This window comes from Cygnus atratus, chromosome 2 (genome assembly GCF_013377495.2).
Source record: "Cygnus atratus isolate AKBS03 ecotype Queensland, Australia chromosome 2, CAtr_DNAZoo_HiC_assembly, whole genome shotgun sequence".
Lineage (NCBI taxonomy): Eukaryota > Metazoa > Chordata > Aves > Anseriformes > Anatidae > Cygnus > Cygnus atratus.
This window is the reverse complement of record NC_066363.1, coordinates 132,948,803-132,970,640: the sequence shown is the minus strand read 5'-3', so window position 1 is coordinate 132,970,640 and position 21,838 is coordinate 132,948,803. Positions and strand designations below refer to the sequence as shown.

General features: G+C 39.7%; 2 protein-coding genes and 1 non-coding gene across 8 annotated transcripts in view; 2 read left to right on the top strand and 1 right to left on the bottom strand.

Annotated features, from left to right (window-relative positions):
- CPNE3 (copine 3) overlaps positions 1–7,422 on the bottom strand; it is a 31,533-nt gene extending 24,111 nt beyond the window's left edge. Inside the window, exons 1-4 of one of the 6 annotated variants that reach the window (XM_035546489.2) lie at positions 5,323–5,479; positions 5,092–5,253; positions 4,570–4,649; positions 633–751 (exon numbers count right to left, since the gene is read on the bottom strand). The gene's annotated coding sequence lies outside the window, so the exon portion shown is untranslated. Of the gene's footprint in view, positions 1–628; positions 752–4,569; positions 4,650–5,091; positions 5,254–5,322; positions 5,480–7,289 lie in introns of those variants that run through there. The other 5 variants (XM_035546488.2, XM_035546487.2, XM_035546490.2 and 2 more) reach the window with 5 other exon arrangements.
- Positions 7,359–21,426, top strand: RMDN1 (regulator of microtubule dynamics 1). Its single transcript, XM_035546485.2, has 10 exons — positions 7,359–7,612; positions 7,783–7,894; positions 9,846–9,933; positions 11,208–11,367; positions 12,045–12,134; positions 12,833–12,888; positions 14,935–15,022; positions 16,170–16,200; positions 19,124–19,257; positions 21,272–21,426. Exons 1-10 carry the CDS (start codon positions 7,385–7,387, stop codon positions 21,308–21,310), a joined length of 1,026 nt encoding a protein of 341 aa, XP_035402378.2. The 5' UTR covers positions 7,359–7,384; the 3' UTR covers positions 21,311–21,426.
- On the top strand, positions 16,412–16,483 carry TRNAE-CUC (transfer RNA glutamic acid (anticodon CUC)). Its single transcript has one exon. It is a non-coding gene; the product is annotated as a tRNA-Glu (tRNA).
- Positions 21,427–21,838: the final 412 nt, after the last annotated feature.

Genomic DNA, 21,838 nt, shown 5'->3' with positions numbered 1-21,838 from the left:
AGCAATAGATATTGTCTATATAATGAAACTCTTGATTTTATTCTTCAAGAATTACAGTTCATCATTTCCAGCACCTCCCTGGGAGGTAAGCCTTGATTCAGAAACTAAAAATTCCCCAGCTGTCCACAATCAGACTGTCTTGGAAGTTCCTAAACCTCTTTAGCTTCAGGTTCTCCTTCTGTAGAGCAAGTCCACAGTCCAGACACGGCATCCCTCTGGGTTAACTTATCGTGAAAATGCACAAGACAGAATAAGAAAGGAAAAGCATCTGCTTCCATCTAGCCAGTTTACTTGCATCACTTACAGTATAGTGCACCTGAAACTGTGTTCAGCCCTTTTCCTTTCACTACATTTATATGACTTTTAGTGAAAAAGTTCTTTTTTTTTTTACATGCAAAAAGGGAAATGATGATGATGGAAAAGAGGACCAATGAACTGAAAATGGGAGAAAGAAAACAATGTAGTCTGAGGGAGCTTTTCTGAGGCTTCTTGTATTCTACTAGGGCACACTTTGTATGTTGCCTCTCCATCTCTGCTTTGCTACCTTAGAGATGGACCCTTTAGGGACCACTACTAACTGAAGTCAATACAAATAGTTTATAAAGGAACCACTCAAACATTCACTCACATACGTGACTTCTAAGAAGCACATCAGACTTATGGAAATCCTCCTGCACCTCCCAAACACCTATACGTGATTCCATCTGAGCAGCTTGAACTCCCAAGATTTTATCAAGTTTCAGTCATTGTCCTTGAGGGGAAAAAAAAAAAAAAAAACAAGGCTCTGAGTTCCAAACATAGAGAACAGTTTTCAAATTGATGTTTTCTTGGCTTAGAAAGCATACTTTTAAAAAGCTGTCTGCCCCTTTTTTCCTGCTTCTTTTTATACCGGTATTTTCCATTCTCTATTGCTTTCCTGGCTGCCAGACAGAGCTCATTAACAGCTAGTGGCTTTGCCCAGTGCAGAGCGGAGCATGACTCCTTACTGGCTGTTTCCAGAAAAACAACCTTCTGCTGACAAAACGATGCTCTAATACCCACCGATGCTACAGCACCAAGTAGAAAGGGTTTTCATGAGATGTAACAGAATTCACACTTGGACTGAGACCTACTTCTCAAAACTCTCAAGATTCTCTTGCCCTAACTTCACTGAGACTCCTTAACCTGGATCTTGGGGAAGGACCCTCACCCACAGGTCTTTGGTTAAGCAATCTTTCCATAATCATTTGTAAATCGACAGCACTCAGTCAACCTAAAAATCTGGTCAGATTTTTCTTCTTAGCCTGTGTGAGCATGTCCCAGTTCTCTCATGCCACAAGCACTTTCTCACATGATTTTGTGACTTCCTCTCCTCCTCCACATGTCACTGTCTCCCCGCTACGCATATAGTGAGAGAACAGAACAGATTTAGCAAAAGAGGCACAGTGCAAAAAGCATCCTTTAACACAGAGAGGGGAAGAATTAAAAAGCCTGCTTCCCTGCCCCAAAATACAAGTGTTCTTGTTCAAGACCTAGTAATTGTGTCCACAGTAAAGCTAAAAGACAGCTTCTAACAAGAACATGTTTACCTGAGCAGAGGACACTCGACTTGAAACCTAGAAATAAAAACATAACTTCCCAAATCCTGAGATTTAGTCTTTTTGTTTCCCAGTTTCACAAAATGCAAGATGAAAATAACGCAAGTCACTTTCCCCAGAGATTGAGAATATCAGAAATCATTATTTTTATAACCGAAGAAGTCTATAACATTTCAATGTATTTCAAGAAATAATTCTGCTATTTGAAAAAGACAACATGATTATCCATAATAATGTAAGGCTCATACGTTTCATAGCAAATAGCTGTATACAACCTGATTTTTAGGTTATAAACATTATAAGTTAATAATATACCGACTAGTGAGGAAAAAGTCATATCTCATTAACCCAAAACAGTATTTACAGTAGTGAAAACACATAGAAAATAATTCCCTTGCAACATTGCAGTCAGAGCATAACTTGCAAAGGGTACACATGCTCTGCATGTCCACATGAACCAAAAGTCTTTTAAACAGTGGCAGCTGTTAGAGCTCTGCACACGCTGTGTGAATCCTCGTAATCCCATGCTGCATAAAAGCAAGAATATCTCTGCTCCACCCAATTCTCCTCGTGTCTGAAAGCTTGGGTTAGCTCAAAACTTCCAGAACAGGTACGGGTGGGGGGATTCCCAAGAGGACAAACACCTTCGTGGAACGGAGTCACTGCCACTTACGTGCTGTCATTTTGAAAACCTGTTGGGACACAGAGTCCGGCAAACTGCAGTCTCTTCAGGATGGTGGAAATAAGGAATCACAGCTGCACTAATGTATTATTACCTCTCGAAATGCCGTTCCACAACAAACTACCAGATCTAGTAGGCAAGCCAGATGCAAAATATTTCATGACTGGATTACTTGCAGATTTGGGATACTGGAATAACTTTACACAAACAGATGATATTGTTTGGGATCTGGTAAGATGAGCCTTGGCTGCCAGTAAGTTACATCACATAACAAGAGACTTATTTATGCAATTAGCTGTTGTTATGAAAGTAACTCCCCATTAGCCAAATATAACCCAAACCTCAGCCTTTCTCAATCTATCAGATGTTTGTCCTCCAGGTAGGGTACAGCACGAAGCAAGCTAAAAAGCTTACTGGGATGGGGCCAGATGACAGTGACGAGATTGTCCTTTTTATTGGCATAGATTTTGTGACCGCAGGAGTGTAGCAGGCTCCTAAAAACCACTGATAATGCTGGATGAGGGAAGACTGAATTACTGAACAATTCAGCAGAACTTGTGACATCCAGACTCTGAACTGCAGCAGTGTACAGTCACAAGGGAGATGCTGATTCCTGACTCTATGAAATGCCTAGGGCATTCAAGAGCATGATTAGCTCAACTAAATATATTGCAGGTGTTTCTGCTTGGGCTGTCATTATCAAAGCAAAACAGCAAGTCAAGGACTAGCCTTGTCTTGCAGTTCCACTGATCGTGATGTTCCCTGAATTCCCCCTGTGATTCTAACGAAGACAAGTGGTGTCCGCCAAATGACCCAGCTCCTTGTGAACAGGAAATGTAAGCAGGGCATTCCACCTTGAAAGCAACGGCTCTCTTATCAGGATCATCTTCTAACAGAGCACTTCAGTGCTCTCAGACTGCAGCAATCATGTCAATGCTGCAATACCGGAGGAGAGCACAGACTTGCCCAAGTGCTACTTCCAGGGCAGCACAGTGGTGAATTCAGGTGCGTTCGTTAGAGCAGGTGCTATCCAATCTGATAAGCAGAAATACCTAACTATAGCAAGTCAAAAGGACTAATGAAGTGAGCACTGCTATAGCTGGGTTTGGCTTTGCTGGCTTTAGTCACAAGTCTCAAACTTGTTCTGATGTGAACAAGTTGTGTCACTGGCAGAGCATTTCCTAGCTGCTGTGAACTACTAATGACAGCAGACCAAAGCTCCGTATTTTGTTGCTACAGGGCCCAGACAGACACAGAAAAAACAGGGGAGACATTTCAGAACTTGCTAATAAAGTCTATTCCTGTTCACTGAAACTTCTAGGTACTACAGCAATTAAGCATTTTACATAAGCTGGATGTTAGACTGAAAAATATCTTATGAAAATAGTACTCTGATTCTCCTTGGATTATTAAGCATTTCCCATAAGCTTGGGAAGACAATAACATGGAAATTAATTATACAGACATATTGTATCAAAGTCTTGAACAAACCCTAATCTGAAATAACGAGTATGAAGCTTTACTGCCCTGAACATTCAGTATATGCAATTGTTCAGTCTCCGTTCTTTCAGATAGGATTAAGATACCATCTCCTGCAAATATATATATATATATATATTTTAATTTTTTTTGTGGTGAAGATCTCTAGGCCTGTATTCCTTGGAACCTCTTCTATTGCGTCTCTCACCAAGCAATGACAGCACTTCCTGCAACAGCCCTTCACAAGGAGGGTTCCAACAAAGAGATGGCACAAAGATGAACAAAACAGGAATTTAATGAAAACAACCTGTGAGACAACATCCATCTGACAAATATAACCTGCTCAATCCATAATCAGTGTGGTCCTCTGACACCTTTTCGTACTTGTTGCATATGCACACAGAACAACATATTCCCAGAAAATGCCACAACTGCTGCAAGAAGCTGACAATGAAACGGTGACAAATACAGATATGTTTGCCCCCAAAGTGGGCTAAGTGTTACAATCGCTAATCATACCAGAACACATATGTATAGATGTGTATTTCAAATAAACTCAATGTAACCCTTCAATTCTTAAAAAAAACAAAGCACCTCACAGGAGTTGCTATTTCATATAAAGTTGCAAAGGCTAGGACCATTTCATAACCTAATTTCAGGTTATGAACTGCATTTGAAAATTAGAGGTTTCTCTAAAAATTGTACCTCCAAATCTGAATTTCCACTGCTGTTTTCCTTTCTTTACAGACAACACAGCTGATAAAACTCTTCTGTTGCGTTAGCTGATGTGCTGACAAGTTGAATAATAGAAGCAGATCGAAAGTTACTCACCTCAACTTGAATCATTCACCAAGTATTCTAAGAGTTGCACAAAACCTTGAGTGCAAGTTCTATCTTCCTCGCACCTGCCACTTCGAATGAACGGAAGAACTATATCATTCTTAATTGAACAAGTGATATTATGCTGATAAAACCACAATGACCACACAGCTCATTTAACTGGAGATTACACAGAGAAAAAAATAAGAGCTAATATTTAAGAAATCTGAGGCATGAGGGAGATACTGTTTTCTCTATGTGCGATGAATCATCTATTTATAAAAGATTCATCATAATCAGGTAGTTCAAATATGTATCCACTGGACTGGTAGCACACTGGTGTAACAAGTCAGGCAACTATTTGTAGGTGGTTCCTATATATAAAAATCTATCATTAAGTTATATTTATCATGCTGCCAAAGGTTCTCTAAGAAAAATCAATAGAAACACTACACCGCACTGGTCCAACACATCATTTACTATCTCAGTACAAGCAACAGCACTAACTTCAAACTGCCAGTCAGAGAATTATACCTTACTATAGCATGGATATATTTCAAATCCTCCTGTAGGACAACCAACAGCTCTCCGGTCTTCTGTCCTTCAATTTGTATCATACCAGCTACTTGCACTCTGTATTCATTGTCCCTGGGAGGCATCACACGTGCTTGCTCTTCATATTCCTAGGGAGTAGCTCTGAACACACAAAGACAGCAAATATACTGCTTCCTGGAACCATTAGATTACTGCACACATGCTACTCACCTACCATCAGGACTTGCTGATAACCCTCCTGGATGCGAAAAGTACCCGAAGAAAGTTGCCACCAACCACAAATGGCAACTATTTCATCTTGCTCCTAACCATGCCTTGGACACAGCAGTGAGTTAATACGTGCACCAGATTCAGCCGCAGGATAAGAAGGATCTACAGGATATAATCTTCTTTCAACCGTAGAAGAAAGTATGATCTAAATCACTATTTCACTATTATCACTATCCAAAAGACTGTTCTATCAAGACTAACAGAAATTAAGACTCAGCAAGCCAGCACCAAAACCCCTACGTTCAGGCATCTTTCAACCACTGAGTAATGCCACTCTTAAATTCCTGAGCAAAAGCATCACATGTAAAGTAAAATTAAACACCAAATGAAGAAAGTAAATGTAGAACATGTAGATGAGAAGTTAAAAAAAAAAAGTTCCTTTGATTGTCTTAACAAGCCATAACACAATGTCAAATGTGATGCTGGAAGTGGCTGTTAACCTTAGCCCAATTGACCAAGAGAAGTAATTCTGTTGGGTTTAGAAGGAACAGATACTAACTCAGATACTAACTTGATCATGTATTACTTATGTTGGAAGTCATCCTGACTGTGTCTAAAAAATTAACAGAATTAATAAGGAAAGGAAAAAAGTATTTATCTTAACATGTAACTTTTTCCTTAAATAATGGGTGTTTCTTAAAGAAAACCATGGTAATGACAACATTTACCTTGCTCTAGAGCAGAATAGAGAAAAAAACTCCAACCCAGCTAACAATATTAAGCTAACTCAGCTGTGGAGTTGAGATTTTAGCATTAGATAAGTTATGCCACATTTACACCTACAAGATGGGTCTTCGTGTTGTCTGTACAAAACAGCTACCACGGCTTACCTGCAGCCTTAAGGGCATTTGCCTTCAATAGCTCAATTAAAATTAGTTTAACAGTCACACGAAATTGATTTATACTGATTAATTCTTACATATTTAACACAAACATACATACTAGAAAAACAGCATTCTCCCTAACATTAAGACAGGGAAATAAAGACTTCTGTCTGGTTCTTCTTGCTCCTTTACACATCTTTTTACCTTACTTTTTATTCTTCCAATGAATAATGCTTGCATGGAGTTCTGACTAATCCAAAAAAATAAATCATCTCTGTGATTATGTAGACTGAGAAAATAAAATCTGTATGTGTGATCTAAGTTAACAATTTAAAACCTCAACTGAAAAAAATAAAACACCTAGAAGTAAGTCTGACTCCAATCACTTGCATTAAACACGTTTCGTTGTACGACCACTGAAATATCTTGAACTTCTGGAGTCATACAACTCCAAAAAAAATGAATGCAAGATGCAGTTTTGAAGGCAGGGGGATGTATATTAGCTTGAGGACTCTTAATGCCCTTTGAATATGTGACGGTAGTGGCAGAAGCAGACAGCTTTCATACTTCAGTTTTGTCCTAGTGTAGAAGTAAACTGACCAGAAGCATGCCAGCTAAGGCGAGCCTTACACGTCACGCAACAGCAGGGCGGAAAAATAAGCCAAAACCACTTGAACAACAATAACTCTGCGGGAACCGGACGCCTTGTTTGTTGTCACTTTCTTTAAGGAAAGGCGATGACTCCTGCCAGTCTCCTCTCCGAGGGGTGAAGGCGAGTTTCTGAGCACCCCAAACCGGCACGCAGCCCTCACAAGTTCAGGCGGGCGGCACTGACGGGGCTTCGCTACTTGGAGCAGGCGGCTCAGTGCTCGCAGGAGGCTGCTCCGGGGCCGCTCTCCTGCGGCAGGAGTGCAGCAGCCACCCGCGGGGACAGTTCACAACAGCCCTCGGTTACCTCAGCCGCCGCCCGTACCCGGGGAGCGGAGCCCTGCCCGGAGAGGCCCCACCCGGGCGGCAGCGCGGTGCCCGAACCCGTTCCCTACCGGAGCAGCCGCTACCCCCTCCCCGCCGCCAGCCCCTCACCTGCGGCAGCGGACAGCGACTCCCTCCCCCCGCGGCGGCTCCGCCACACCCGCACCGAGCAGCCCCGCTCCACCCCGAGGGCACCGAGGGAGAGCATGCGCGGCTCCCCCCGGCGGAATGGGCAGGCCTCGGCCTCGTCTCGCCCCGGCTGGCCCCGCTGCCAGCACCGCCCCCGCCGGCGGAGGTGTGAAATGGCGGCGGGTATTGTCATGGCGGCGCTGCTGCAGCGGACCCTCGGCTGCCGCTCGGCCCGGCCGCTGCTAGGGCGGGCGGGGGTCGCCACAGGAGGCCCGCGGGGCTGGGGAGGGCCCGGCCGGAGCCAGGTAGCCGGGGGCAGCGGGCCCTGCCTGTCGTCGTCCTCCCCGGGACACCTCAGCCGGTGTGGGGGGGTGCGGGCTGTGAACCTGAAATATAACTGTGGTACCAGAGATGAGAAAAAACAATAATTCAGAGAAACGACGTTTATTAACGCACATTTTATGATCCCGTGCAGGTGCTTAGAAAAAGCCCTAAAAGGGGGGTTGCGCTCTCAGCGGGGTCCTTCTTGGTTTATGAAGCTTCCAAGCTGGTTTCTGGCTTTGCTGAGGTTCATGCAAATTTCAAAGGTAATGTTAATGGGTCGTTCTAATGTGAAGCATAAGGTTTTTACTGCCAGGATTATGTAGAAAGATGGTGTAATGCTTTTGAGGTTCTCCACTCAGGCTGTGTGCAGGATGTTTCTCTGACAGGGTTTTGAATTAGTTCAGGGCTTTAAAGCATGGTAGCAGTTTAATAAGGAATTTATTGTCACTGAAAGCAAATATAATCTGATAACATAGAGAGGATGAGATCAATGCATAAGGTGTATGTTTGGGTGTAGTTTGTCACCCAAGCTTTAAGTAACTCATTGAGAAAGATAAGGTTCAGTTGGGAACACAGACCAAGCTCTAATCAATTTCTGGAATTCTAGTTAATTGAGATTTTCTATATGAACACCATGGAATTCTCATTTAATGTAGTCGAGTAGCACTGAGATTGTGTTTCAAAAAAAGTGAGAAATACCCTGTGTTTTTGTTACACTAAAAAGAAGTAAAAGTCTTATTTACATAAAACACCTAGCTAATAGTTTGTTCAGAATGTTGAATTCTGACCATTTAGTTATTAGATATGACAGTACTGACAGTGCTGTTCAGGATGTCTCAGGAAGCAAACATAATTCACTGAAGTTACTTTAACGCTGAATATGCACTATGAGGCTTATCTTAGACACTTAAATCCAAAATCCATGTAGACCATTATTGTATCTTTGAAATTGTTGATAGAAGGCATTTAGAGATGACAAGGTTAAAAAGTTATCCAGAATGCCGTAATCTTCAGTGATTTATATTCTAGGAGCTTTTAAAGCTGAACATAAGACTTTTTTATTTAGTAGTCTTCAGTGGTTTTTTTTTCTTCTATAAATAAAACTATGTTGTGAAATAGGACTACTATATTCAGTAGATAACTTGAAAAATAAAGTTTATAAATGTAACTTTTACAAAGCATGGATTGAGCTTATGTTTTCACATAAAAGTTTGATCACAGACCAAGGAGTAACACCAAGGAGGTGATAGCATAGCTGAAAATTCTAAATGAAATTAGGCGAGACGTTTTACTTAGTGTCATTTTTTCATGTTTAATGTTGGTAGAAGAATAAACTCAGAGTTTTGCTCTTATACCTTCGTATACTTCAATAGAATGATCTACCTGCTGCCATTTTTTTCCCTAATTCCGTCCGTTCTCCTGCTAGAATCCTGTATTGTGAATTGTTTGATATGTCTGTGGAATACTGTTTTGTGTACTATATACATATATATTACTACATTATATTCAGCCAGTTGCGGAAATCATATTCCTCCATTGCTGTTGTCAGGGTTTTAAAATATTCTCTAGAAGAATTTAAATGCTGTAAGTACAATGAATACTTAGCTTATAAATTGATAAAAAGCCAACACTGATTTTTCAAATCTGAAGAGCTTCAGTCAGAAAATCTTTGACCGATGTTTCATTTTGGCTTGTTGAGTAAGGTAATGAGCCGTACTCAATCTGTGATTGTCTTTGGCAAAACTATGGAACTGTATTGAGAACCAAGAATATTTTAACAAAATTCATTTTTTTTAAGATTATTACAATTAAATTCTGTACGTGTACTAGCGAAGATTTTTCATTATCCTTTTCTGCCATTTTTACAAAGAAAACAAATTGCTTCCAGTGTCTGATGCTTTAAGAAAGACATTTTTGAATGTTAAATCCATTAAGCACCCACAGGTCGCTTTGTTGCTCAAGCCCACTCCCCAATTGCATGACAGAGAGGCACGTATTCAGCACTGTATCTCTTCCTACTTGTTCATTGCAAATAGCTTATCTGAGTCTGCCGTGCATGAAAGTTGTTGTTCAGAACGATGGCCTAAAAATTAAGTAACTTGTTCTTTGTGTTTCAGTTAGACTGACTTGCTCTGAAACATTTTGTTTATACCTTAATATCCTAAATAAATGCAATTTATTTGTCTGTTTCCACAATTCTCATTCTTTCTTAAGTGGCAGAAGTTATAGAGCAAGCAGACTACCTGTACGGGAGTGGAGAAACTGAAAAACTGTATCGGTTGCTGGTTCAGCATAAAGATAGGTACTTGACTGAATTGAATATCTACACATTACTTTTTTTTTTAATGTGTTCTTTTATACCAGTTTTCAACTAATATTCTTGTTGTGCTATGCTGGGGAACCTTGCTTTCATCTTTATTTAAATAGGAAAGGATTCTTGATCTTTTTCTTCCCCATGGAAAAATGAATGACAAAAGTACTGATTTTTAGCTGAGTGCAGCTGTAGAATCTGAGGGTTAACATTTAAGGCTTTCATTCCTGCAGGGAGGTTTTAGGTATGTTTGGTTTATTACTTTAAAAATTCTTTAAAAAAAATCGTGGAAAAAGTCACAGCATGTCTACACATTACTGTAAGGACCACAGTATCTAGAATTTAGGCATTGACAATTTTTGAGCCTTTTTTTCATGGCTTACCAGCTGTTCCTTCTTTCTGTTTTCATTTGTCTCCTGTTAGGATTTGAGTGTGAACAGAAAAAGCTCCTTACTAATGCAGTTATGTTTTAGCTACGCAAAACGTTTCAGATAAGTGAACAAACAGACTGCTTAAGGAAAAAGCAGAAAATGCATAGATAAATTAAGAGTCCTTTCCTTTGGAAACAAGGCATCTCCTAGAACACTTCTGGAGGAAGTTAACTATTCAGTTGTTTTCAGATGGTTTGCTTTGTTTTTTTGTTTTTGCTCTTTGGTTCTTGACAGAGGCACAAGTACAAAGGCTGGGAAGTTAAAGGAAGGTCCTGGCCTTCAAGGGACACGGTGCCGTAAGCAAGCTGTAACCTTGCTCCTAAGTGTGTAACAATGCTTCTTACTCTGTGAGAAGTAATGATCCCCCGTAGCTGTACTTAACGTTTTTGTGATGTGGCTGAAAAATTAGTCTGCTAGTTCTGTGTTACTCCATTAATGACAGCAGGACTGGGCTATGCACCGAGCATGACTCAGTTTGACTCCAGAAAAGAAAACTGGCTTTGATGGGTATTCTGAGTCTAGCAGTGACTCAGGTATGTTTTCTAATATTTTTGCTTTCTGGTAGTTTTGACTTTGGTACTCCCATTTGTAGAGGGGAGTGGAATGTTTTATGACCAGGCGGCAAAAACCTCTGAAATGCATTTCAGACAGGTATCCTCAGTGTATAATGGCAGGCTTTCATGTGTTGTTTGTTACCTTGAAGTTATATATGGCATAGTATGGCAGATGATATTATAACCCACTTGAGATACATATTGAGAGACTTATTGGAGACCTTTGCTAGCTTTGTTGCCATTGTTACTTTAAAACATTTGTGTTTCTGTTCATAACTAGTGAGGATGCAGAGTTACTGTGGCGGCTGGCACGAGCATCACGAGATTTAGCTCAGCTAAGTAGTACTTCTGCAGAGGAGAAAAGACAACTGGTGTATGAAGCCCTTGAGTATGCAAAAAAGGCACTTGAAAAAAATGAATCAAATTTTGCAGCACACAAGGTGAGCCAAGCAAAATAACTCAACTGAAATCTTGTTCCTTGATATCTGCCAGTGAAAACTGGAACAAATGTCATCGTGCTGTTTCAGCAAACTTCAGCATAATTTAACTTTTCAGTTAAGAATGCATGATTCTCACTCTAATTTTCTCTCTCTTGCTTCTCATTCTCGCTGATTTGTTTCTAAGATCAGAGTCAGACTTTTGCAGCTAAATTTCTTGTACACAGGAAACAGAAATTGGTTTAATGTGTGCAGGACCATGGGAACAGGTGACAGATCACATTGATTACAACTGATCTTCTCTGAAAAACGTTTTACATGCCACACATCCAGCATGCTGTCTCTGTGTGCAGTTGTAGCTCTATAGAGTTTCATTGGAAAGACTTCAGGCTTTGGCTTCATTTCAGTAATTTTTGTGTGCTGCTTCTCTCAGGCAGAGAGGTAACAAAGTATAGTCAATTGTGTTGGCATCTCGGATAAGAGGTGGATGTCGATTCCCTTATCTGTGCAGACTAGCAGGTTGCTCTGACGCTGCTAGAACTGTTCATAACAAATACTTCTTGCTTGGTGGTGGTGGTGGCGGCTGTTCTGTGTTGTGTTTTTTGTTGTTGTTGTTGTTGTTTTTTTACTAGTACTATAGTGCTTTATTAAATGTTTTATTTTTGTACTTCGAATTACAGTGGTATGCCATTTGTATCAGTGATGTCGGAGATTATGAAGGAATCAAGGTTAAAATTGCAAATGCCTTTGTTATCAAAGAGCATTTTCAGGTAATGTAAATGGTTGTTTGGTTGGTTGATTTTTTCTTTGCATATGATAGCTGCAATGTGTCCAATACATAGATTTTTTAACACTTATGAACTGGCTGTTGGTGAAAACTTGCAAATGTACTTCTGTTCAAATCTCCTGGTCACAATTTGATTTTGGGGGTTATTGCGACAGTGTGGGATTCCAAAGCAACAAGGGATACAAATTAGCTCCTGCTGTAAACTAAGTCTCTATAGAAGAGAGTCTTGAAATAGCTGAAGTGCTTTTGCCATCTCTTAGGACTAGATAAAGTATAGCTGTGCTATTGAGAAATGGGTGTGTGGCCATCCTTGTAAGTGTGGATTGTGTACCAGTAAAGGACAAGTACTGGAGAAGATAAAGGACTACTGAATAACTTTGTATCACCAGAAATTATATCAGAGTCTGAACACGTCAAGTCTCATGTGAAACTCTTACTGACCTGTTAACCGTGAGTGCTTAGAAATCTGTCAGTGTCTTCAGTTTTTTGGAGGTGAGCCGATTCAGTTGTGCACTGAATAAATACTGTGTCCTTGAAATTCTACACACAGTTAATGCGGTTTAATTACTAGTAGTAGAACAAGTCAATGTTTCTTTATTGTTTAATGTATTTTAAGCCAGATGTGACAGAATAAACTTTTACATCTTTGTTTGTTTGGTTTTTTTTTTCCACTTGCACTAGAGAGCCATTGAACTGAATCCAAAGGATGCAACATCAATTCATCTTATGGGCATTTGGTAAGATGCATTTTAAACAAAACTTAACGTGTAGCAAAGAGAAGTGCTAGAATATGGCAAAGAAAAATGCCAGAATAGAAGTGGACTATATGAATTGCAGAAATGCTTGAAATAATTCAGTGGCTTGTAATTAGTTGATTCAAGCATGGAAACCTGTTGAATGGCACAGGAGGTCATGCCTTGAAAACATCTGGCTGTTAATTCTTATACAGTTCAAAAAGATGAAAAAATATTCGTTCATTGAATTTCTTTGTTTCACTGTATTGAACTATTAAAAACTTATTTTCCAGACCTTTATCTCCATAACACGCAAGTTGTATTGTTCTGACTAGTGTGAATGGAGACAAAATTCAACACTGAACCTACACTGAATTTCACTGATGGCTGCAACTTAATACAGACTGCGTATCATGAAAAGCAATCAAATGTGATACCTGTTCATAAAATACTTCCTCTATTATCTGTCATGATACTGTATTTTAAAAGTTACATTGAAGTAAATGCAGCTTGTGACTACATGTGCATTACCAAAATCTTTGACATTGAATTTACTGCTCAGTTAAATTTGTACTAAGAATTACTGTTACAATGCAGGCAAAGGACTGGAAATACAGCTTTTCATACTAACAGCATTTTCTGTGGAAGCAATTTGGTTGAACACAGTATCTTTTACTCGTTATTGAGAGATTCCAGATAGCATTTCTGGTTATATAATGTAGTGCCTTTGGCCTCTGCCAGATGTTTTACAGGAAATCTCTACTATGAGACTGAGAGGTTGCAAATAAATAAAGCCAAAGGATTTGAAAAGAAATCCTAAAAATCACAGCTACTTTCTCTGTGGCTTTTCTGGACTGCTGAATATCAGAAGTCTTATTTCAGATTTTCAGTATCTCAGTGTTACTTATTCCTACATGACCTAACCCCTGCAGTAGTCCAGATGTTTAGGCAGATGTGTGTACTCCCAACTGAATGAGCCTCAATGTCACTTTTGAGATAGGAAGCCTGTTCTGGAAAGGTATTTTAAACATTGTTCCTAAGGAAAAATAGAAAGATAAGAAATTTGAGGATTGTTATTTTGGGTACTAAAATATCCCCATGTTGTATGATTACATATATTCATTACTGATCCCCAGAGCATCTTCATCTGAAACTGGAATTTCATATCAGTCAATTCTTGAGTATTATTCTCATTTCTTTTCCTAGTATTTACTGGACTGAACCTCTCTTACTGGCATTTCTGATAAGGCACGTCTGATGGCAAACTTTCAACTTAGTTTGTTTTCCATGCCCTGCTCCTCCCCTTGCCCCCAAACACTTCCATATTTGCACTCATTAATCTTTCACCTCCTCCTGTGTGTTCTGCTTTATGCAGTGAATAAAACATTTTTATCATCATTGTGTGAGAGTAATAAAAGTGAATAGTGCTGTTTAATGTTAGACCTGGAATGTTCTATGTATTTGAAATACTTAAATATTTAATCCTTTCACTGTCTCTAAGAAAGGTGACTAATTACCTTTGTTATTCAGTAGATAGGAAAACAGAGTAGAATGGCATAGCCTAGAAAACAGTAGTTTGATTCTTAGGTTTATTTTCATTCTTATAGATCAGAGTCTTTCAGGAATGTGCTACACATCTGCTTTTGTGTATTAATAATTGAGGAAAAACGAGGTAATGTTGAGGTAAGGCAGTGACATTACTCAGTTGTGCTGTATTGTTGCATATATTTTAGAACAATATAAAATGCTCATTAATTGTTAAAATACTACAAGCTGAAAGGCTGTCTCATGTTTAATAACTGTCTCCAGCCTAATGTAATAAAAGTTCCCAGTAGAAGACACACCAAAACCTCTTTAGCCAAACTTTGCAGCAATTTCAAACACCTTGCAATTGTGTTGTGGAGTTGTAAGAACTTGCTTATAGAACCTGCAGTGTGACTGTGGGTTTTGTGACTCTTGGCAACAACCAGTCATGATATCCAAGGTCTGAGAATGTTCGTTCAAAGGAGAAATGTGAAGGGTGTTAATAAATGTTTCCTTTTGCTCCAGGTGTTATTCCTTTGCTGAAATGCCATGGTACCAACGAAAAATAGCTGCAATGCTATTTGCAACACCTCCAACTTCCACTTATCAAGAGGTACAATAAGAAAATGTTTCATAGATTATTTCCCCTGCAGAGCTGTTGATATACTTCTACTAATTTAAATGCAAAATGTAACAGCTTGATTTGTTACTTACCACTAACAAATACCTTTTTTCTCATCCTCTGGCAGCCATTGTAATCTTTGTTTTCTATTGGAACAACAACAATCCTGGCCCACAATCTTTTGTTCTTTTAAGTTGTGAGGGGTGAGTGAGTCACTAGAAAGTAATTGTAGAAGGTTGCTTGCTGTTAACACAAAAAGCAGTTGAAGATCTGTTTGAAAAAGAGAGAAAACTTTTTTAATGGAATGTCAAGCTTTTAAGTTTTGCTGAAAATCACTTTTGGAAGAATACAGAATGTCAGCTAGGATTTCAAATACTGCAGAATCTTACCAATCCCGATATCAACTTGTGTAGAGCGCTTAAAGCAGCTAAGCTTAAAGCAGACTTGTCCCAGAGTCAGTAGTTGAGCCATACTGATAAGACTTACGCAGTTTCAATACAAAAACTGCTTTGTAGATACATGCACACTTTAAATTCTCTGGTAGTATTTTCCCTCCAGCTGGTAACATTAAGAAGAGATAAGTGAAATTTCTGAGGTGCAGTATGTGAAACTAGTTGAAAAATGTGTGTGTGTTTCATAAAGGTTTATCTTCAAGTAGGAAGATACTGCCTGGTGTTCTGTAGGACTCAGTTCTCTCTGAAGTATTTGTCAGTATTAATTACGTGAACGATAAACCTTGTTTTGTCTATTAAATTTATACATGACAACTGGCTTGGAGGGACTGTGGATACACTGGAAGGTAGAAATGAAATTCAAAATGGTCTTGTTGAGTTGGAGATTGGAAATATACCATCAAACTTGCTAGGGACAAACAGGAGGTACTACACCTACAGTGGAACAATAAACACTGATAGAGGCAGGAAAATAGCTGGATAAGTAGTTCTGTGGAAAAGAGGCCGAATCTGGTTGTACATTGAATGAGAACAATCTGTAACATGCTAAATTAACAGAAATAAAATGATGGCTAGGAGGACATAGGTGTCCTTCAGCTATGTTGAACATGCATAGTGCTTTAGTTTGACTGCTGTGTTCAGTTTACCATGGTCCATTTTAAAGAAGACAACCTTCTCTTTTGCAGGCTCTGCGTTACTTCCACATGGCAGAGGAAGGTAATTCTTGTAGCTTTTTGTAGGTAGAATGCTATCATCTACTGCAGGTTGTCACGCATAAACCTTTAGCTTCTGGAATTATTTTAGTAGCCTATGGTAAATGTATCAGCTTTAGTGGTAGTCTACTGGGCTGTTAGGCAGGAAGCTGTCTGAGAGATGCTCAGAGTGTATCACTCGCTTATTATCGGCATGGAGACTACTGCTATCACGCTCCCTGGTGGTCTAGTGGTTAGGATTCGGCGCTCTCACCGCCGCGGCCCGGGTTCGATTCCCGGTCAGGGAAGAGTACTTTTGGGTCGGCGACGTGCCCTCTCCGTTCAGAAAGCTGCCTGACGGCGTTATTCAGGCCCAGAGAGTCCAGAGAAGGGCCAGGCCACCAAGATAAGATGATCAAGGACCTGGAGCACCCTGGGACTGAACAACCTGGGGATGAGGAGGTTCAGAGGGGGATCTCATCAACATCTGTAAGTACAGATGGCAGGGTGGAATGAAGACAGAGCCAGGCTTTTTGCAGTGGTGCCCAGTGCCAGGACAAGAGGAAATGGGCACAAACTGGAACAAAAGGTTTCAGTCTAAACATCAGGCAACACTTTATTTACTGTGCGGGTGGGTGACTGAGCATGGCACAGGTTGCCTAGAGAGGTAGTGCAGTCTCCCTCCTGGGAGACCTTCAAAAGCCACCTGGACAACGTCCAGGGCTCTAGGTGTCCATATTTGAGCAGAAGTTGGACCAGATGACCTCCAGAGGTCCCTTCCAAACTCAACCATTCTGTGAGTATATCTTTTTTTCTTTTTTTCTAGATTTTTTTTTTTTACCCTATTAGTAACAACATACATTTCCCCAAGGGATTCAACTGGAATGTACTATTGCAGGGCAAAGAAGCAAGCAAAAGTGAGATTTCTATCTCAGTCTTTCTAGTTCCTTCTTAAAGTTTAAAAGTCCCCTGTATTTTCAATACGATGACAGAGAAGGCATGTTTTTTGATTTCAGAAGCTATTTGGATCAGAGTACCTATCCAAATAGCCATAAAACTGTTCTCTTATAAAAGAAAATATGTAGCTATTATTTCCCCAAGAGGGAAGCCCCAAGCAAAGCTGATAAGCTGAAAGATATGATAAGACAATGTTCTGTGAAAGATTTCTCTACAGTTGTATCAATGAGGTTTGATGGAAGGGTTTATTGTCCATCTTTTCCTTTGTATCAAGTACTGCATCTGTGAACTGGGATGGTAGAGTTAATCTCAAAATGTGCCTCCAAAACACCTTCATACATTTACTCGTATTTGACTTTTTTTTTTACTTTTTTTTTTTTTGAGCGATGTTAGTGGTCCATCTCTGTATTCTTTCGTGCAGCTATGAAATTTGCTTGCTGGAATTTGAACTGTAAGGACAGAATAATAGACAGTGACTAAAAAATCTAGCAAGTTTTGCAGTATTGTTGTGGTTTAGCCCGGCTGGCAGCCAAACACCACACAGCCGTTCGCTCACCCTCCCCCCTCCCTCTCCGGGATGGGGGAGAGAAACGGGAAAGTGAAGCCTGTGAGTTGAGATAAGGACAGTTTATTAAGACAGGGAAAATAATAACAATAACAATAATAATAATAATAATAATAATAGTAATAATGTGTACAAAGTGATGCACAATGCAATTGCTCACCACCCGTTGACCGATGCCCAGCCTATCCCCGAGCAGCCGCGCCCCCACCCCGGCTAGCCACCCCTATATATTGTTCAGCATGACGTCAGATGGTATGGAATACCCCTTTGGCCAGTTTGGGTCAGCTGTCCTGGGTCTGTCCCCTCCCAGCTCCTGCTGCACCCCCAGCCTGCTCGCTAGCAGGACAGAGCGAGAAGCTGAAAAGTCCTTGGCTTGGTGTAAGCATTGCTCTACAACAATTAAAACATCGGCATGTTATCAGCGCTCTTCTCATCCTAATCCAAAACATAGCACCCTGCCAGCTACTAGGAGGAAAATTAACTCTGTCCTACCTGAAACCAGGACAAGTATTTCTGAAAGTATCATTATAGCTCATGTTTGCATATTCACATTCTATGTACATGTTTAGTAATTCCATTTTTATTTTTTAATAGAGTAGTATGCTAATCACAGGCAGAGCTACAGCTTATTATTGAAGTTAATGTATTCCTACAGAGTGGGTCCACCTGCTAGAAGAAGAGATAGGAGCAGGCAGCATTGCTGCTGTCAGTCTCTGTCATTTTTACCAAACTACACTTTTTCCTCAGGCAGGAATTTACATGCCTTTGTGTACTCAATTATTGCACAAAATGTGCAAAAAATGATTGTCAGCATTTTGAATCCTGACCTTAGATCCAAATGCAGAGAAAGCTTCTGCTGTAATGAGTATTAACAGTACGCAAGACTGGTCTTTAATAAAGGTTGATGGGCAAAGTATGTTTTATAAAAGCATCTTCTTAAATTTCTCCTTAAAAAAGGAAAAGTTAAACTTTGGTACAAACAATTTTAACTTTTCTTCCTGTGTAGCAAAAGCTAAGCTAAAATGATCTGTATGTACATGGTCTGAAGCTAGGAAATGTGCCTGTTTATTTCCTTGCCTATACTTTCTAAGGTGGTTGCATTGCTTGTTGCACCTACTAGGTCCAGAAGAGAATACAAATTGCAAAGCAAAGTTGTTTCTTATGCATAAACTTACTGCTTTGCTCATTGTGAGGAATCTAGTTTCATTTAGCATATAAATTAATACACTGCTAGCTAACATAACTATAGGAAACCAAATTCTAGAAAGCGAAGTAGTTTTACATTGGGTTCCATCTGTTCTAAAGCCAAAAACTATTAATCTTTTCTGAAATAAGCATTTAAAGGAGTGGTATTATATCATGGCTTTGATAGTATGCTGGTTGTTCAGATGTGCTTATTCAAAGCTTTTCTTCTGTCTCTATACAGCTGACCCAAATTTCTACAGCAAAAATTTGCTCTTTTTGGGGAAGGCATATTTGAAGTTAAACAATAAAAAGATGGCTCTTCTGTGGTTAAGCAAAGCAAAGGATTATCCTGCACATACCGAAGAGGACAAACAGGTAAGAAGCTAAGGATTGAATAATGCAACCACACACAGTAACCAACATGTCACATCACAGCAATGGAATGGTTACCTCAGATGCTGAGATGCTTTTGCTCTATATTCCAGGATTACATCCAGGCACCAAAAAATTTTAGTATCTTGGTGACTGCCTCTGAATACAGTGGTTGGAAATGTTCTGTTAATAAAAAACTGTTCTTTCTTCTTCGCGATGTTTTTGTGGTGCTATCAGCAACCCATTCTCAACTGTGTTGCTCAAGTTAAGGCAGGCACCTGAGCTAACCTCTGTCTGTGTGAGCACAGAGTCACTTTTCATAGGCCTAAAACTGGACAGATGGAAATCATATTTTGGAACAGCTAAAAAACACCCCCTTAATGGAATCGTGAGCAGGAGTAAGAGAAATGCATGGGTGCATCAAAAACTTGCTAGATCCGTAAAGCTTAACAGTGCAGGGAAAGATTCAGAGTGCATGAATTGAGACAAATGGAAGCAATGTCTCTGACAGCAAATCTCCTGTGCTAGCAGACAATAAATAGGCACTTAATTACCCTTTTGAACTGCTCAGGATCCTAGTGTGGACAGGTAGGTATCTGCTGCCTACTTAAATATATAGAGAGAGTGCTTCTGGGAGGGTAGTTCATTAGCCTTGTGCAGACCTAATGCTGTATTCAGTGTAAACCACAGAAATTGCAGATTTCTTCAGTGAGCAAGTAATTCTGTTAGCATCAGGACTAATTTCCAGTTTATTTTTCTTATGGTTGATTGACGTAAAAGTCATTTAGCATAAAGCTGCAGTGTGAGATCATGCTTTAACTGTTACAGAAAACGTGTAAATGTGCTGTCATGTTCTGAATGTCCTAGCTGTAAGAAATACTTCAGAAGGATTTTGCATCTCACACCTCAGAAGAAACACTAGTCAAGTTTTTCCTCCTCTGTAGATTCTCCAGTAAGGTTCAAGCTGTTTCTCCTAGAAGGAGTGAGCTCCTTCAGCAATATCTTTCAGTAGAAACAAATAGAAGTTCTTCCATTTTTTTGCAGTTTTTATAGGAGCTCAATAGCCAAGAGGTGTAGTAGTCTCCGGTCTATATAAAACTATTCCATACTTAGTAATTGCCAAACAAATTGGTGTCTGTATGCGGAGGTGAAACCAATGACGACAAAAGCCTTCCTGCCTTCAGAAGCCAGACAAAAGGAGACAGTAGTGGCTTTTGTGCGGTAGCCAGGTTGTTAAACTACTCTGCTGCTGCCTCCTGGTGCAAAGATCTGTTTCCTTATCTATCTCCTAAAGCGCTGCACAGCTGCTAAACTGAGGTTGTATTCTCTCCGTTCTGTGGGTTGTTGTGTAAAATGCAAAAATCACAGGTGTCACAAACAGGGGAACTAGACAGTGTAGTCCAGCAAGAAGGAAAGTGGCCTGGGCAAAGAAATTAGAATTCTTGTTTCTGTGTTTGACAGAGATTGGCATAAGTAGGTATTCTGGCCTTTTCTCATCTCTGACTATCTATAGTATCTGGCTTGCATCGCCTGAACTGCTTGCTCTCTGAAGGCCAGAAGTTTTGTATTCTTTATTTAATACTGATGTCTGCAATCATCTTCAAAATTTATTAGAGTTTACCCAGAATCCCTAGGTTAAGATACTTTTCACACTTCCTTAACTGCCATTCAGAGTTTTGAAAACTCCAGGTTGGTTGGTTGGTTGGTTATGGCCAGGAATAGGATAACTCAGTACATGCTAGGGCTGTAGCAAATCAAGAGCTCATCTGCTGTATTCAGCCCAAATAAACTTACTATTATAATTAACATGTAAGTTAATTATACTGAAGGGACTGGGTGAAGAGGTTTTATTACCATTCATGTTAAAAATGTTAAGCATCTTTAATAGGGGAAGGAAAATGGCTAGTCTTAGGAGAGTAACAAATCTACAGAACTGTGCTGAGACGTTAAGGTGCCTGCATGACAAGTTCTGCTAGAAAAGCCTACAACTACACTGTTGTCTATTTATGTATTTCAGGTACAGAAAGAAGCTTTGGAGTTGCTTAATTCTATATAACAAGAAACAAGATACTGGGAATTCAGTACCTCAGGTGTGAACAGCATAGGAAAAAGACCTTAAATACTACTATTGCTTTTTTGAAGCTGTTAATAAAATACATAGCCTAAACTTGCTATTTCTTTCTATTGTTTCAATTAAATTGTCAACTGGGAAATCTGTTTTATTATGTGATTCTGTTCACATATGTGAGAATAAAAGTGGCAATAAAGGTCTTCAAGGACAAGCAGGGTATATAGTGGGGGGGGGGGGAAGCAAGTTTTTACACTTCATCTGCAAGTTAGGGACTAGCATAACTTGTAAGGAAAGGAGATACAGGACCATGACATAGTTTTAAGGCTGATATTTTTTTCTAGAGCATTATTCTGTATGGTGAAATAGCCTTCAAGAGTAATATACCATATGCTAACATTATTAGATACTGCTACAGTTTTCTGATTAAGGTTCATTACAGATTCTTCTACACAAGCAACCTCAATGCCAATACACTGAAATGGTGGTGTTCGACTTTGCAAGAAGTGCTGTGGT